This window comes from Pezoporus occidentalis, unplaced genomic scaffold, assembly GCF_034315485.1.
Source record: "Pezoporus occidentalis ecotype Australia unplaced genomic scaffold, CSIRO_AGI_Poc_V1 ctg28, whole genome shotgun sequence".
NCBI lineage: Eukaryota > Metazoa > Chordata > Aves > Psittaciformes > Psittacidae > Pezoporus > Pezoporus occidentalis.
In genome coordinates this window covers 6423200-6439794 of record NW_026914718.1, presented here as the reverse complement: position 1 = coordinate 6439794, position 16595 = coordinate 6423200, and the positions used below count along the sequence as shown (strand labels likewise).

At 40.0% G+C, this 16595-nt stretch overlaps 1 protein-coding gene across 3 annotated transcripts in view; it reads right to left on the bottom strand.

Annotated features, from left to right (window-relative positions):
* Positions 1-16595, bottom strand: part of AMPH (amphiphysin) — a 110474-nt gene that overhangs the window by 38225 nt on the left and 55654 nt on the right. For all 3 annotated transcript variants that reach the window (XM_062625476.1, XM_062625477.1, XM_062625478.1), the window contains exons 3-7: positions 13490-13544; positions 6841-6935; positions 4473-4568; positions 2326-2433; positions 1844-1929 (exon numbers count right to left, since the gene is read on the bottom strand). In XM_062625476.1, the coding sequence (XP_062481460.1) occupies positions 1844-1929; positions 2326-2433; positions 4473-4568; positions 6841-6935; positions 13490-13544 (440 nt within the window). The remainder of the gene's footprint in view (positions 1-1843; positions 1930-2325; positions 2434-4472; positions 4569-6840; positions 6936-13489; positions 13545-16595) is intronic.

Below are 16595 nucleotides of genomic sequence, written 5' to 3'. Positions count from 1 at the left end.
AAGAAAGGAAAAAAGAGAATAAAAGATAGGGGTGGGAGAGCCACAAATAGAAATTATTCTTGCCCCAGACTACAAGCAGCATTCTTGACTATTACTCTCAACAAAGCAAATCGTATCAAATGTTAAAATTTCAGGCTAGCTCATTCACAATTATTTCTGTTTCTGTTAAGAATCACCATATTTCACACCGCAGAGAGTGAGGAGGTTGAGACGATTCCATAGTGGGGAGCTTCAGCTCATTTCAGGCAAGGGGAAGGCTGGATTGGAGTAAGTGTGGCTCAAGCACATGGAAAGCATGGTGCTCTGAATAGTCTATCTCCCACTAGACAGCAGGCAAGCACTGACTAACAGGAGAGAGGTACCAGCCCAGTACTGCAAGAGCCTGCACCCTAAAATCCTATTGCAGCATCTAGGTGATTGGGGTGATTCTAGAGGCAGCTTTAAGGTACACAGCTCAGTACAGCCTGGGGGTGGGTGTCCCATGCTCAGCCTTCCTTAAAGAAATCAGCCCTAAAATACACGAATATGTATGCAAGAGAAAAAAAAATCCCAATGTAGACATTTTTGCACATGCAATCAAAAAACTGCTTGCTTGGGGTGAGCGATCACATACCGCTTGTACACTTCAACAGTAGAAAGTGCTTTTTTAGGTTTTAAATTATTCTTTTGCCTATTTAAAACTTTCATGTGTAATTTCTCAACGATTTTTCAACAAAAATCATCTTTGCCATTGAATAAGCCTGCAAAGTGTCAACTCAATGGATTATTTTCTCTCTGAAGAACTGTAATAACTAAAAAATAAAGGACTCTGAAAGCAACTGCTTTCTAAATTATGTCTATTGCTCAAATTAAATTCTACCTCTCTCTGAGACTAGTTAATGGGTAATACACATACTGAAATAAAAGGGCCCTTACTCTAAATCATTCATACACAGTTTTACTTTTAGTAAGCCCACAAAATATACTGAAGTTATAAGAATCTTTTCAACTGAAATAGGAAGAAGTGCAGCAGGAAACCCCTCTATTGATCTGAAACTTAACACGAATCAATTTAGAAGGCAGAGAAGACAAAGGATACTTCAGTGACTCACAACACATTTTCACTCCAGCATTTGTTAAAGACCATAGAACACCAATGAGCTCCTTGGTTTTCTACTGCTTTTGTTCTCCCATTCATTTTGTCTGCACTGTCTGTATGAACACAATTCATGCTTCAACAGCTGGAATGAATTACCTATGCCATTAAATGCTTTCACATCATAGACACAGCACAAAGCTATGAAATGTGTATTCTGATGTAGTTATAACATTGTTTTCCCCTTCTTCTACTGCCTCAGTAGTACCTTACAGGAACTTGGAAACAATTGCCATAAAATCTTTATACATTTGTAAGGTTCTTTGTTTCAAGATCTTTTATAGAAAAATTACTTTAAGTAGACACATTGCAAATCTAGAAAAGCACATGGCTGCTCTGTGAAGTTACTTTTGACAGCAGAAGCATTTGATCCTTTTTATTAATAACTGACCACCACCAAGGTGTCTGAGAAAGGTTATGGAAGCAGTGGGCCATAGTCACAACCTGTCATTCTGTGCTCTGACACAGTTCTTTAACCATAAAATGGAAACCTTTTCTTATCTCAGAATGAAGATATATATGATAAGGAATCTTAAGTGCCAAGATACACTGAAAGAAATAACCATACACATAATAAGTATAATTTTGGATCATTTGCAGGCATTTCCCATTTATTAGTTCAAAAAAGACAACACTCATTAAAATCCCCTGGTTTCTTTTTCTTACTCCCCCCTTTAGGCCTTTCAGACACTATTTGCCTAGGCTTACCGTGACCACAGAGATGGCAGCTCTTCTTGTAAATCAGTGTTAAACTCTTCAAACACTTTCTGTGCTTTCTGAAATTCTTCTTCTGCCTAAACCAAAATGAAACAGGGTGACTTCTGCAATCACTATGACACAGCACAACCTGCCAAAATTGGATTTGTGCATTTATTTTGTGGGTTTTTTACAATGTTAATAATAAAGAATGTAACTGAGTCCCACATATGAAGGCCGACACAGGACTTGCTGTCCCTTCAATCTCATCAAGAGAGAAAGTTAGGGCTCAAATAGGATTCATTCCTTAAAGAGGTTGAGTGTGCCCTCCAAGTGCACCAAAATACATAATACACATTCATGATTAAGGATGTCATTATTTCCCTTACAGAGAAGGGAAAAAGAAGAGAAACTTTGTGCTCTGGCTCTGCACAGAAACAAATGCCTCTCCAAGCTCCCCGGTTATTCTGCCAGCATCCATCCAATCGTGGTACCTTGGTAATCCTGCCTTCATCTTTTCTTTTTGAGCTCTGCAGGGCTTCCAGATGATGCCTTGCACTGTCATAGTCCACTAGCTTTCTGCTTCGTTTTGCAATGCGAGTCTGTACAGGGGCAGAAATGAAAGTCAACATAAACAGCACTGCTTTAAAAGCTATTTTACTCATATTGTCATGTAAGTTTTTTACATATTTTTAGTCTCCCTTACCTGCTGTTAGTATCTGAGCTACAAAATCATTCAGGGACATGGGAATGGTAAAAGAGACAAACTAATCACTTTATTTTAAGTAAGTAATCTGTTTACAGATGGTTTGGAAGGGTTTTTTGTGGGTGTAGGGCTTCCAGGCCTTAGAAGTGAAATATCAATGTTATGCAAGACTTGTATCATTCTTTAGAATAAGTGAACCTGTTAAACTCATGGTAACAGTATCTTCTTCCCTTATACAGTGTGCAAACTTAATAAAGAATGTATTCTTTTCTAGAGTTGGAAAAATGCTTAAAATATACTCCTCAGTATATTCTCTGACACACAACTAAGACAACTGGAGTTCAACATATAACAGAAATTCTAATTTCATAGAATTATAGAATAGTTAGGGTTGGAAAGCACCTTAAGATCATCTAGTTCCAAACCCCCTGCCATGGGCAGGGACACCTCACTCTAAACCATGTCACCCAAGGCTCTGACCAACCTGCCCTTGAACACTGCCAGGGATGGAGCACTGACAACTTCCTTGGGCAACCCATTCCAGTACCTCACAAGCTTTACAGTAAAGAACTACTTCCTTATATCCAATCTAAACTTCCCCCGTTTAAGTTTTAACCCGTTACCCCTTGTCCTATCACTACAGCCCCAAATGAATAGTCCTTCCCCAGCATCCTTACAGGCCCCCTTCAGATACTGGAAGGCTGCTATGAGGTCTCCACGCAGCCTTCTCTTCTCCAGGCTGAACAGCCCCAACTTCCTCAGCCTGTCTTCATATGGAAGGTGCTCCAGTCCCCTGATCATCCTTGTGGCCCTTCTCTGGACTTGTTCCAACAGTTCCATGTCCTTTTTTATGTTGAGGACACCAGAACTGCACACAATAGTCCAGGTGAGGTCTCACAAGAGCAGAGTAGAGGGGCAGGATCACCTCCTTTGACCTGCTGGTCACGCTCCTTTTGAAACGGTTGGCTTTCTGGGCTGCGAGCGCACACTGCAGCCGGCTCACGTTCATTTTCTCATCAACCAACACCCTCAAGTCCTTCTCCGCAGGGCTGCTCTGAACATTTACCTGCTATAATTCTTTAAAACTAAAGAAAAGCCTTTTGATAAATACCAACTTTACAAAGCTATGTATTATATGCAAATTCCACATGCTGACAGGGCATAGGGCCAGTTTGGTTTACAAGCAAGTTTGAGATTGAAGTAACGATAGGATTTTTGCATTACTTTTTAGTTTGGTCCCTGCTGTAAGTGACAAAGGGGATGACTGTGTGATATCTACTCAATTATAAATAACCCCAAAGAATTTCCAGCTATATCCATCCTGTCACATTCAAATATAAAGGTATCTACCTTTCAACCTGTAATGATATCCACGCATTTCATTTAGCAACCATCTCCCTGGACTGTATGTACAGCAGACAGACATATGGGAGAGGTCAGACTCTGCATAACAGACTCTCCTGATGTGTATTACAAAATATTTTCATAAATAATTAAAAGACAGGAATCATGGCTTACTTAAGAGAAAGATATTTAGATACCCAGAGGTGCATCTAGGCAATACAAAAGTCCTGCTTTTCATGCAATTTGTCTGGCATTTTAACAGCTGAAGAGCTTAACGTGTCCCTGTTGAAGTTGGTGACAACTCTCTCATAACAAATAAGCTGGAGCGGGAAGAAACATCTAAGTTTTATCTATAAAGGCTGATTTACTTTCAAGTACTACTGCATGAAAAATATCTTCATTCACTTGGAAAATCAGTGCAATCTAATGTTAGGGATTTACTTACAGAACATCTTTTATACTGCAGAAGGAATGACTTACACTTCCCTCCCTGGCTTTTTGTTTCTCTTTGCTTGTAATATCATTTGCTATTTATTTTATGACTCAACAGTAATTTTACAAATTGTCTTTTATAGGAAATCATTACTGTACCTTGATATCAGGAAATTGTCCTAGATATGTATCCAAGGTCAACAATGACCCATCCACCAGTTTTTGATGGAAGTCTTCCCAAAGTTCATCACATTTCTGTACAGGTAAAGAGAAAAATGTGCTTAGAAGTTTCATTGCACTCCCAAACTAGGAGAAATGCAAATGTAGTTGATAAAGGTTATCCTTTCTATGGTTTTACAATGTACTTTATGGCAATAAATCATAGTGCAATTATAAGGTAAATGAAAAGGAATACCTTGACATTGCAAGTTTTAATTTACAACAAAATCAGATGAAGCTTAATAATTAGTTTGTGTTTTCATTCTTTCAATGAGTAACTGCTATAAGAAAATAAGGACATCATGGATTCACATTCTTCCTCATGGTTTCAGGTCCCTGACAGTCAACAACACAGAATCTGAAGCTGCCACAGTTCTTATGTCTAAGTGTGTTCACTGATGATGAACATTCTTTACAGAGAAAAGGAGTACAACTCAAAGTAGAAGAGTAAACAGAATAAAGTAAAAAACAAAGCAAGTTTCCCATCAGTGACAAGGATTTATAAGCTTAGCTTTATTAGGTCATTTTTAAAATAAAAGCTGTACAGACCTACCCTAAGAACCGTCTTTCTATCCCACACATTTTGTGCCATTAAGGGACATGTGATGAAATGGCCGAATCACAGACAAGAACTCAGCCTCATACTGCTAGAGAGCTGGGATGCCAGCATCCTTTGGTGGGAGAAAAGCTAAAGGTGGGGAGCACTGCTCTGCAGGGCTGTTATCCTTACAAGTCCAGAAAGCTATTCCTTAGTATTTGTTTAATCATGAGCTACTATAGGGCATATTATAAATGCTGTGTAATGCTAGCATTGAGTTCATTCATATTCTACCCTAACAGAATCCCTAATGAATTATTACAAGCTATTAATCATGCTTAAAAGAAATACCTCATTTATTAACACAATATTTAATCACAGTGGTCTCCAGAGCAGCACAGCATTAGATCATAGCAAGTGACTGCCACTCTTGTGCATTTGCCTTTGTATCTTGCTGATACATATTTTGGACAAATTAATACCATGGAGATTTTCTGAAGGGTAACAGACTCAAATAACATTGCTTCAAGCCATCATCTTTGCTACCGTACAGAATAAGGTCATCTGTACGGGTCCCTTTTGGAATGGTCATTTATATCCTGGACTGCACAAATGGATCATCCTTTTTTACTCTAGGATGAGTGATGCATTTGCAGTTATACAGGGGGAAAAATCAGAAGCAGAGAGTTTGTCATATTGCCCACAGGAGTCCCTTACTGAGAAGATATATCTCACATTTATCCCTATATTTGTCCTTATATATTTGTCCCAGTGATTAAAAGCCAAATTCTGGTCGTTTCACAGCGAATTACAAATTTATGAGTGTAAAACCTAATGGTCTACAAATACAAGATGAGGTGCTACAGCAAGATGCAGCAGGAGATCTTCCAGCTGTTTTAACTAAAACAATATAAATGGTGTGGTATCTTAACTTACACAGTTTGGAAGTTGAGTGCTTTTAGAATCAAAACCATGACATGCCTTCAGCAGCAGGGAAGGTTAGAGGAAGGCAGTCAGAGAGAAGAAAAGCAATCATTATGCAGATTTGGGAAGACTGCTGTCTTCCACTCTCTTGTTAATTATATTATGCAGGAGGCCTTGCAAACTGAATGCCAGGTGGTTGAAAGCTGCATTGACAACAGTTTGCGCTTCCTTGTCACCACCAGCACATCTGCTGACAGATTTCCCCCAGAATTAAGGCTGTTTAAGCCGGCAATTCAGAGCACCTCAAGTCAAATTCCTGCAGTGTCCTTTAGAAAAGACAGTTCTTCTCTAATCACTGAAAGAAGCAAAAAAGGCTAAAATGAATCGTGCCCTGCAGCCTTATTTGCCCTTAAATTCCAAATTCCTGCCAAAGCGTGTCCTGTCAGATAGCCTGTTTAGTGCCACTGGCTCAACAGTTGCTATATAGCACACGAGGATAAAGCAGACTTGATAATCTTTAACATTCAGTTGAATTGAGAGTCCTGACTGTAAAACTGCATGTGAGGTACCTTGTACAACCTTGTCAATCAGTTGCTATTACTACCAATTCTGCCCACACTGGTGCTGACCTCAGTGGGAGCTTATGTCAGCTAGTTCATAAAATAGACATTGCAAATGCAGCATCTGGTCAGCAGGAGGTGCATTTCACAAGACCAGTAACTATGGTCAGAAAGCAGGATTTAACAGGCAAGGAAGAATTAAGGGTGATTTCGGATGTACAGTTCTCCTACACAGCTTATATTAACCGATTTGCAGCCAAAATACATTTCTTCCCACACATCTTACCTCTCCAATCATTTTCACATCTTCTCGTCCATACCAATCTGGCTCATACACTTCGTGAAGAGACTCTGTGAGCTTCTTTGAAGCATCTTGCATCCCTGTAATTAAACAGAAGGAGGAACATGTAACTGCAAGCTACAAGAAACAGTTGCTAAATATCTATATTTTGACCCACACGTACCCATTATACTGGCATATTTAGAATACTTTTTTCATGAGCTGAAACGAAGCCTTTATTTTCACACAAGTCAACAAGACTTTTATTTCCAGTCAACAAGAAATGTCCCTCACAGAAGGATAAACCCATACTTATATGTGGGGAAAAAAGTTTCTATTAGATTAGGGATTTCTTTTTCTATTCTGAACTAAATATATCTGAAGATGAATAACAAACTAGAGGGTAGTCCTGCCCACTAGAGACTATACCAGTGTAATACCCAACTAAAAGACTGTCACTGAAAAGACAATCAACTAGCAACCTGCCTTTGGTTATTCTCAGCTCTTCCACCCTACAAAACAGTTTCCCACCTTGTTCATAATGAGTATCATGGCAACCTCTGTGGAAGAGGTGGCATTTCCAGGGTGGCATGTTTAAAATGGCAGAGATTCATGGGAATTGCTGGCTATAAAAACAGACTTAGGAGAAAAGCTAGAAGATGTCTGCACTAAACAAAAGGGTCCTCCATAATGGGGGAGGTCACACACACATAGAACAGAACTCAGGGTTTCTCTCCTTGTTTTCAAAGATATTTCAGTCTCAGGACCTTTCATGTGTAAAGCAACAAAGATTGATCTTGTTATTCTTGCACCCATGATAACAATGCTGACCTAAGGGTATATTCATAATGAAGCAAAGAACTTGCAAGAGCTGAGACAGTGTCTAGGGAAAATTTATGCCTGAACATGGGGAAAGTGCTGTAACGGACCTGGTTTCACAAAGAATTATTATCTTGTACCATCAGCCAGTAGGTTTATAAGTATGTGAAGCCCAGCACCTATTTATGCTTGCAAAGGGTTGGTGTCTACAGAGAAGTGTGCTAAGCCAAACTGCATCAGTCACATTCAGAGCACTCGTTGCCACAGGTGAAACAAGAATGGAGACTACTGATGGGTTAGCATTCTGTAATACAGAGGAACAGGCTTAAATGTAAAGCAGCTTCAATGATATTAAGAGAAAGAGCCTACATTTATCTTCAGTGAGAACAGTTTGACCCCAGTGAATAAATTACTGCCCTCAGTGAAGCCACTGGGTTTGCCTTTCCATTTTGATGGAGCACCAATGCATTAGATGTTGAGACCAAACTGGTCTCAGCTAGCATGACAAGAGTCAGTTCAGAATTGATAGTTTTAAAATCACAACTTGATTTCAAATTCTTTCCAAAATCTCAACAACGCTGCTGGAGTTTTTGTACTTAGCATTAACTTTCAAAAAGAAAACCCCACATTTTGTCTCCAGCCAAAGTCTGTTTGCTGCAGCACATCTGTGCTGTCTTGAAATTACCTCTAGCATGATCTTCAGATTTCACTGCTCAGTGGCTGAATTTAGAAATAACAATGATATTTCTGTTTTCTGCACATAGAAAAGTTTGGGAAGAGAACTCATGTGAAACTTGGATGTCTAGAAAGGCAGACTTTACCTAGTCAGTAGCTATTCCACCATGGACTCCAAAACATATATTTGAGATATGACAGGAAAAATAACTGCAGTAATGCACACTTCCTAATATAAAAATAGTGGTCTATAGAATGGGTAGGAGAGGAAGAAAGATACTGAAGGAGCTGAAAATAGATGGCTGTTCTCAGACCTTGCATACAAATAAGAGAACGGCATGGGAAAGGGACAGAACAAGTACAAAGGAAATGCTGGTGTTCACAGGGTACAAGCTTTCACCCTTAAATCTAAAGGTGCTGGGCCAAAACAAAATGTGTGAACTCCTCAGGGATTATCTTGGTGCTTTTTAACAACAGAGCTCAGCTCAAAGAATTGGTACAGCACAAGAACTCAAGATGCATTTCTTCCTTTTTTCCTTTGTGTTTAATGCTTAGAATGACGTACCACCAGCTAAGGAAAGGTTCCTGAATAAAGGGACTTTATTTTTTTTTTTTTTTTGCCTAGAATATGAAAGATTACCTTAAAATACAGATGATCTTCATGTATTTCTCCAGGCAGGACTCATTTAAGATCTTCAGTGCCAATGCAAATTGATCAGCTCAGGAGGTAAGGCAAAACCAGCACAGTACACCAGGAGGCTGTTTCTGTCCAGTCAGGGTGAATGCAGAGAGCAAGAAGGTTTGTGTATCCCTGATTAAGCTTGATCCTTGCTGATACCTGAACTTGTGCTCTTAAGCACGCTGCGTGCTAAACCTGCCACGTCTGCTCCTGCTAGCACAGCTGCTCTCTAATCCCTCCTGCGGCTTGTACGCAGCTTGGTCACAGACCAGGCTTGGGTAGAGCACCTTTTCCTATGCAGACTTTCCTTTATAAGTACTACAGGTCTCAGGCATCTATCTACTTCAGAGAATAAGTAAAAGACACTTAATATCCCACACCTGAGTCATACCAAAGTCACACAAACTTTTGCACTTGTTTTCAGTTCTGAGAATCTGGTAATCCTCCATTCTACAACATTCCTGTCAAAAACATCAATCAAATCCAACTGCAGCATGAGGCAAGTGGGCATTAAGAGTACTTGGCTTCTTTAGTCAGAGGCTCCAGTCTGAAATTTCCACAGGCCAGCATCATCCCTCCTACTCCTACTGCATTTATCCCCGGTTTACTGCAATAGCCCAAATGAGTGCACAAGTAAATACCAATCCAGTGGTTTCCCATTCTTTTTCATGCCTGTGGACATAAATTTAAAATGTTCAATGATTTATTTTACTTGCCTGGTTTTCACATAGAATTATTTCTTATGTGCTGATACCTTTCATGCATTATTCAGCACTAAAGAGGATTAGTGTCTCAGCCACAGACTGTGGGCTGTCTCCCTCTGCTTTTTTTAACTGCTATCACTGAGAAAGATTAATTGTCTAAAGCAAGTCATTAAAGTACTAAGAAATGTGGAAAGAATTTTTACTGCTGATGAACAGTTAGAAATTTGTATTTAATATCAATTGTTTCATTTAACACTGCTGCTTCTTGGTAATTGGGTCACTTATTTAAGAACTCCAAATGCCAAAATAATTGAAACGCTTAGGAAAAATGATACTAAATAATCCAGTTACTGGAGTCTGAAGCTCACAGATTAAATCATCCCTCTTCCCATGGGAAAGAGCCCCTGTACCTGAAGCCCCAAAGGACTCCTAGAGGCTCACTTTTGGTAGGGATCCTGGGGGGTAGCAGTGCAGACACATTCCCATTAAGCACCCCAGAGATGGCAGAGGGTAGGTGACTCTTTGCCATCAAAATTCCAATGTACTCAAGCTCCTTTGGAGATTGACACTGGTCTGGGACTCCATGTTGTCATAGGAATCTTATGCTGTGGGGCTTCCTCACTCCCCATCAGGGAAATCTAGGCTGAAACATAGAGAAAATTCCATTTCCCTGATGGAGGGAGCCACCTCGGTCTGTGTCTTAATATTTATTCATTTGAGGGGGGAAGAGAGCTTCATATGCAGTTCTGCAGGGAAATGACCTATCCTACTGTAATGGTTGTATGTGTTATTGCTAGTTACACATTAGATTTTCCACAGGAACAATTCAATCATTTAATCATTTATTACTACATTTTACATAAATATGATGAACAGTGTTACTGCTTGTAAGAAATCACAACTGATTTTATGATTTGTGTGCCTGGAGCATATGTGCAGTTCTGCCAACTGTAGGCTAACAACCAGGCAGCAAAACTGCTTATAGACCTCCAGAATCTCCTCTTCCTTTCCTGTAGACTGGTTATTATTTCTCACATTAAGCCACCTGAAAAGTATGGTGCTTCTTTTTCATGATGCAGAATCCCTTTTTACATCTACCACCTTGCCACCTGCATGCAGATTCAGGTTTATACCTCCCCATCTGCACTGATGCCTGCAAAGAGCTCAGAAGGTAGAGAATGGGAAGCTGATTTAAGGTTTTTCTTTAACAACTGCCTATAAAACTGTTCAAGTCACCTACAGCTCTCAAAAGCTTAAAAAATAAATCATGAAGTAGAGAACCCAGATACACGTTGCCAAGGAGACTGGAGGAGACAGAAGACTGAGCACGAGATGACTAAAGCTATGGGGGATAGTACACAGTCTTGTCAGTACAAACACCATTGCTACTCGGCAGACTTTATCATGCAGGTGAAATAAAACAGCACATGAAAGCCATTCACAGGTTCAACAGCTTCATAACGTAGTTCCTCAGAGTCCTTGAGTAACCAGCTGTAAAGATCAAGACACAGCTAAGATGAAGAATCACCTCTGAGTGACAGAAGGAGTCTGAATACTGCAAAAATTCTTTTAAGAATGTGTGATACTGGATGTCAAATTGTCAAGCATATTAAAGTGAAGGGACACACAGTCACCAAAAGGCTCAATTGACCATTCCTTGCTTAAATCATGCCTGGATCTTGTACTCCCAACTTCCAACATCCAGTTACCCAAAAGTCATGCAGCAATATTAAACTTCTCACTGGAGTTCACAACATACCAGCTTCATAAAATGCTTTTAAAGAAGTCATCTATCTTGCCAGTTCCTGAAACCCTTCATAATGAACTGCTTTTCTCACACCTCTGAGAATACAAGGATGTGAATTACTTTCCAATGATACAACCAACCCTTTTCCCTGCAAAATGAGCCAATGATGATAACGTGTCCCCACGGCTGAGATGTCCTAGGTACAGAAATCCCGCTCCAGTGGCTAAAGATGGGGGTTCCCATGCTTTTGCGAACAGCCACAGCCACCCCAAAATCTTCAAAGAATAGTAACAAAGAGACTGCAGCAGTTGCTGCATTTGCTTCTCCCACCCAAAATCTGGAAAGGTCTTTGCCACTGGTCAGCTAGTCAACCTTGGGGAAGCCCCAGCCAGAGCTGCATATTGTGGACTGCTGTCTTGGGCTGTCCTCTCACTCCACAGCATTATGGTGTGCCAACATGTGTGCCAAGAATGCCCACTGGTGGCTTGTGGCTTTGAAGAATTAATACTTTTAAGGCTTGTGAGCTTCATGACTGTCTTTTTTAAGATAAAAATGTGTTGTAAGGAAGTCCTAATTATTTTGAAATACGGACTTATAGGCTGCAACAAGAGAAAGATGCTGAGCAGAAAAGCATGGCTAAAACCGCAAAACTCACACAATGAAAAAGTGAAAAAATGAAAACATCAAGTTAAAACCAAAATGGTGCAAAGACTGGCACACTAAGCAGTAAACCAGCAAAAGGAACACAAATGCACAGAGTACCAGGAAAAGGAGAGAAGGAGAGAGAAAGAACACGAAACACGGAGAGGAAGATTGTTGTCACCAACACGGAAATCAAAGCAGCATGTAAACAGTCAGCCTACATGAGAGAAAAGCCATCTGGCCAACAAACAAGCCTCATCACACTGTTTCTGAGTATCCACCTGATAACTGGTGTGGGGAAGGGATGACTAAAAACCTGAAAGTAGAATCAGCATCCCATGGGTCCCCAAAAATGACTGATGCTGAAATTTCCTTTAAGAAGACAAAGTGCAAATCCCTACAAGGCAAAACATCCTTTGTGTGGTACAGGATTTTCCTTGCCCACCCTATCCAGTAAATAACAGTCGAAGACATTAAGTTACTGCTTTGCTCCCCATTGTACAATTGCCATCAACAAGAGCTTTCTTCCCTGCCTATCAACAGCTGCTGAAGCTTTGTTATGACTTCCACAAATGTTACTACTCATTTGTAATGTTCTCTCTACTGGACTGCAGCTACATTAAAAATATACACACATATAGATATTTAGCACCAATATATATATTTACCTCAAGAAGCCATTACTGTCTGCCAGTCAGCTCATTCCCTTCCCTTTATCACATGGCCTACAACTCCTACAAAGAGGGGCAGCATAAGAAAGAGAACGCTCTGCCTGTGGTGCTAAGTTGAACGTGCTGGATTTGTAACTACACATGTCCAATAGGATTTAAACAGCTATTTATTTAATCTCTGCTATTTAAATGCTGACCAGTGAGCTTCTGATACTTGGATTTTCAGTGCAATATTGAAAGAGGTCACATTTGATTTTTAAATTTTAAAAGAGGAAAAAAATGGGTTTAACAGTCAGAAATACAAGAGAAATCACAGGGAGTGGGGTTTTGCATGGGGATCATCATCTAACTAGTAATAGCTGGAAATGGTACAGCTCTAGAGATCAAGCAATCCCTTGCCTTGCATGGGGTATTTCATATTCTAGCATTTGCAAAGATGAGTAACAGGATGCAAACGTTTTGTGGGTGCTCAAAATGCATGCAATGTGAGAATCCAGGCAGCCATCCTGCACACAAAGGTCAGCCAAGGATGAGCCGTGCACGCAAGACTGTATGCACGAGTTGTCACTGAAGGTACAGAACCCCTAGCAAGAGGCTGAAGAGCAGAAACGCGACCTACTAATAACAAAACCATTACTTGTCTTTGTATACCTTAAAAAACCCTACTAGTCTCAACCAGTTTGCTTTACGAAAACATGTAGTAAAATTGAAAAGTCACCTTTGATGGCTGCTAAATATGCTCTCAGTTCTCTCTGGAGTCTGGAACCCTCTGCCTGGAAAAGAAAAAAGAGCAAAAAATCAAAGGGGTGAAAACAGATTTTGGTTATATTTTACTCCTTAACACATGCATACAGTATGTCAAACTTGACAACAAAAAGCAATTTCAGGAGCTATCTGATTAACAGTGTCACGTGTTGCAAGCATGCACAGGTTCATACAGAAGAGGTGACCCGGCCAAGATGCTATGCAGAGTGCTCTCTCGAGGCTAAAATTTCTGGGCTTTTTTAATCAGCATCTGCACAGGGAAGAATTCCAGGTACATCTTATGGCCAATATCCTAACCAGAAATGCACTAAGTATAATCAAGAATGGTGCACCTCTACTGAGAACAACTCAATAACTACTAAAACCCGATAGCATTAATTATTTCGTTTAGCTTGGCTAGTACATCTTGAGGTCTGCAGTGAAATCTCTTTGTCAAATACATTTAAATGATCTTTCTTTATCTTATAACAACAGCCTTTGAAAAACTCAGGATAGACAAAACAAATTGGGTTGCTTTATCTCTGACTGTATCACAAGTTGGATTTGACAGCTCCTAGGATCTGCAATAAAATCTTGCTACACTATAGCATTTCATTGATAAAAAACTGTTGTCCAAGACACCTTCAATTGCCTAAAGATTTTAGAAACCCTCTATGTTTATCAGTTCAAAATATCCTTCAAATTATTTATTAAAGCAGCTGGAAACTATAGGAATATCAGCTTGCAGTCACATTTTCCCACATACAGCTACACCATATGAAAAATCAGCCAGAAAATACGACTAACGACTTCGGAGTTTCTCTCATGTTATTTGTGTGAAAGCCAGAACCCAAAAGGGTGCATGTGTGAATACTTTAGAAGGCAGAGTCTCAACTGGTCTAAGCTGTTATAACTTCACTTAAGTCAAAGGGCTTCTGATGTCAGCAGAGGATTTGCCATCAGCAACAGCAATGCTCAGAACATTCATACACATTGGGTCACAAGAAATGCAGGCTGAAAAGGACTCTCTGGGGCTTAGAAACCATCTACCTGCAGCCACATTAAATGCAAATGGCAGGTCCCAAGAAACACTCACTTGGCTTACCAGTACAAACACTGCATTGGGTATTACATCCACCAAACTCACTTGCCTCTCCCAGATACCTACAGGGAATCAAAGGCCTTTAGGACCGGATTAACCCCCCCAAATTGCAATGCACTGTGAGAAGAGAGCAACTGTTTTGAGGTCACAGTATCACAGTATCACAGTATGCTAGAGATTGGAAGGGACCTCGAAAGGTCATCTAGTCCAATCCCCCTGCCGGAGCAGGAACACCTAGATAATGTTACACAGGAATGTGTCCAGGCGGGTTTTGAATGTCTCCAGGGAAGGAGACTCCACAACCTCCCTGGGCAGCCTGTTCCAGTCCAGGTCCTGGAAATATTAAAGAATTTAGAAGGCAAAAATGCCTGACTGGGCTTAGAAAGCAGACTGAATTCAGTTCATGGATTCAACGAACAGCAGGTTGCTTTTACACTAATTTGATTAGAAGCAAAACTGTTTTGAGCTTAAATCCATTAAGCAACTAAATTCTGAGCACAGGAATAGACCCACCAGGGTGATGTCTGAGGACCTGCTAAGTAACAACAAGAACACAAGAGCATCCAGCCCACAAAGCTGTCTCTGGTTTGGGACCATATTTTATGCTCCAAGGAGAAAGAAACCCTTTCCTTGCTCTGAGATCAAAGCTGCTTATCAAAGACTGGCACAGGTTGAGCAGTCAGTGCGTTAAATCTCAGGCTTAATTACTTACAATACATTACAAAGTTCTGAAAGTAGTGGTAGCTTGATGATATGTCCCTTAAAAAATATATATAAATGCACATCTTAAAGCTTGTTTAGTAAAAAGTACTACCTCAAGTCATTATAACACATTTTATCGTACTACATAACACAGTAGCATACTAACGCATTTCAGAAGCTGACTTCTTTCCATGCTAGAGTAGGAGTGGGCACATGACAGAAGATGTCTGTTTTCCACAGAGCAAAGCACTACATGAAAACAAAGGTGAGAGGAGACTTAACCCAGGGAAAGAATTTCTCGCTCTCAGATCTGAAGAGGAATACACGTAAACATGTGGCAGAAAGAGCAGGGAAGTTCCCCTCTTATGCATGTCATGTGGAGGATTCCTGGTACTCTGAGAAGTCACATGAAGGTATAGAAATCATCTTTCTAATTTGTATCATCTTCAGCCTGAACGCTTGTGGTGAAATGGGAAGTAGATACAGCAACTTGATTCTTCATCATGGGCCAGCAGAACGGGTGCCCATAAAATAACAATTTCTAATTATCATAAAAAATATGTTTCAGGAGCAATAACTGCATCTGGAAGGCTCAGAACCCCATTAGCTGTCCTCATGTCCAGCCTATATTTACTCAAACACGCACCATTTTGTCATTAGGACTAACTCATACTCCACAAATGGCATGTCAGGATACACATTGTTCAAACACTATGTTTATAACTGTACTGCTGTGTAGTTTTACACCCGGTACCCTAAACCACTATGAGATCTATTGTTGGTCAGCATTGTGTGTTATCAGCTACCACTGCTCAGGAAAACACATAAGTCAAAGCAATAAAATATGATGCAAACATTTTGCCATATGTGCTGTTACAAATCCTGACAATGCATTCCAAAGAATAATTTCCATGTGCATCTCCTTCAGGCAGGTTATTAACAGGTCACAAACCACTGAAATATCTAAGCAGCATAGAGCCATGTGGATTTTCCCTCAGTAGCAAATGTTGTTTAACATGTGATATTAAAGCATCCATGGGCAAGGGCCAGCTTGCACTGAATTTGAAAGAGAATCTCTCAAATCCAACGGTAACAGAGTTAGACCTTTCTCTAAAATACCAGAAATAAGAACTTGCATCAAAAGTCCTCAGCCCCATGAACTCTGCAAAACGTGCCTCTGGTCTTACACATTTTGTTACAGGAAACTCACTATTAGTGAAGAGAGATATGCATTTACCAACTAACAGACTAATCAATATTCACAGATGAAAATACT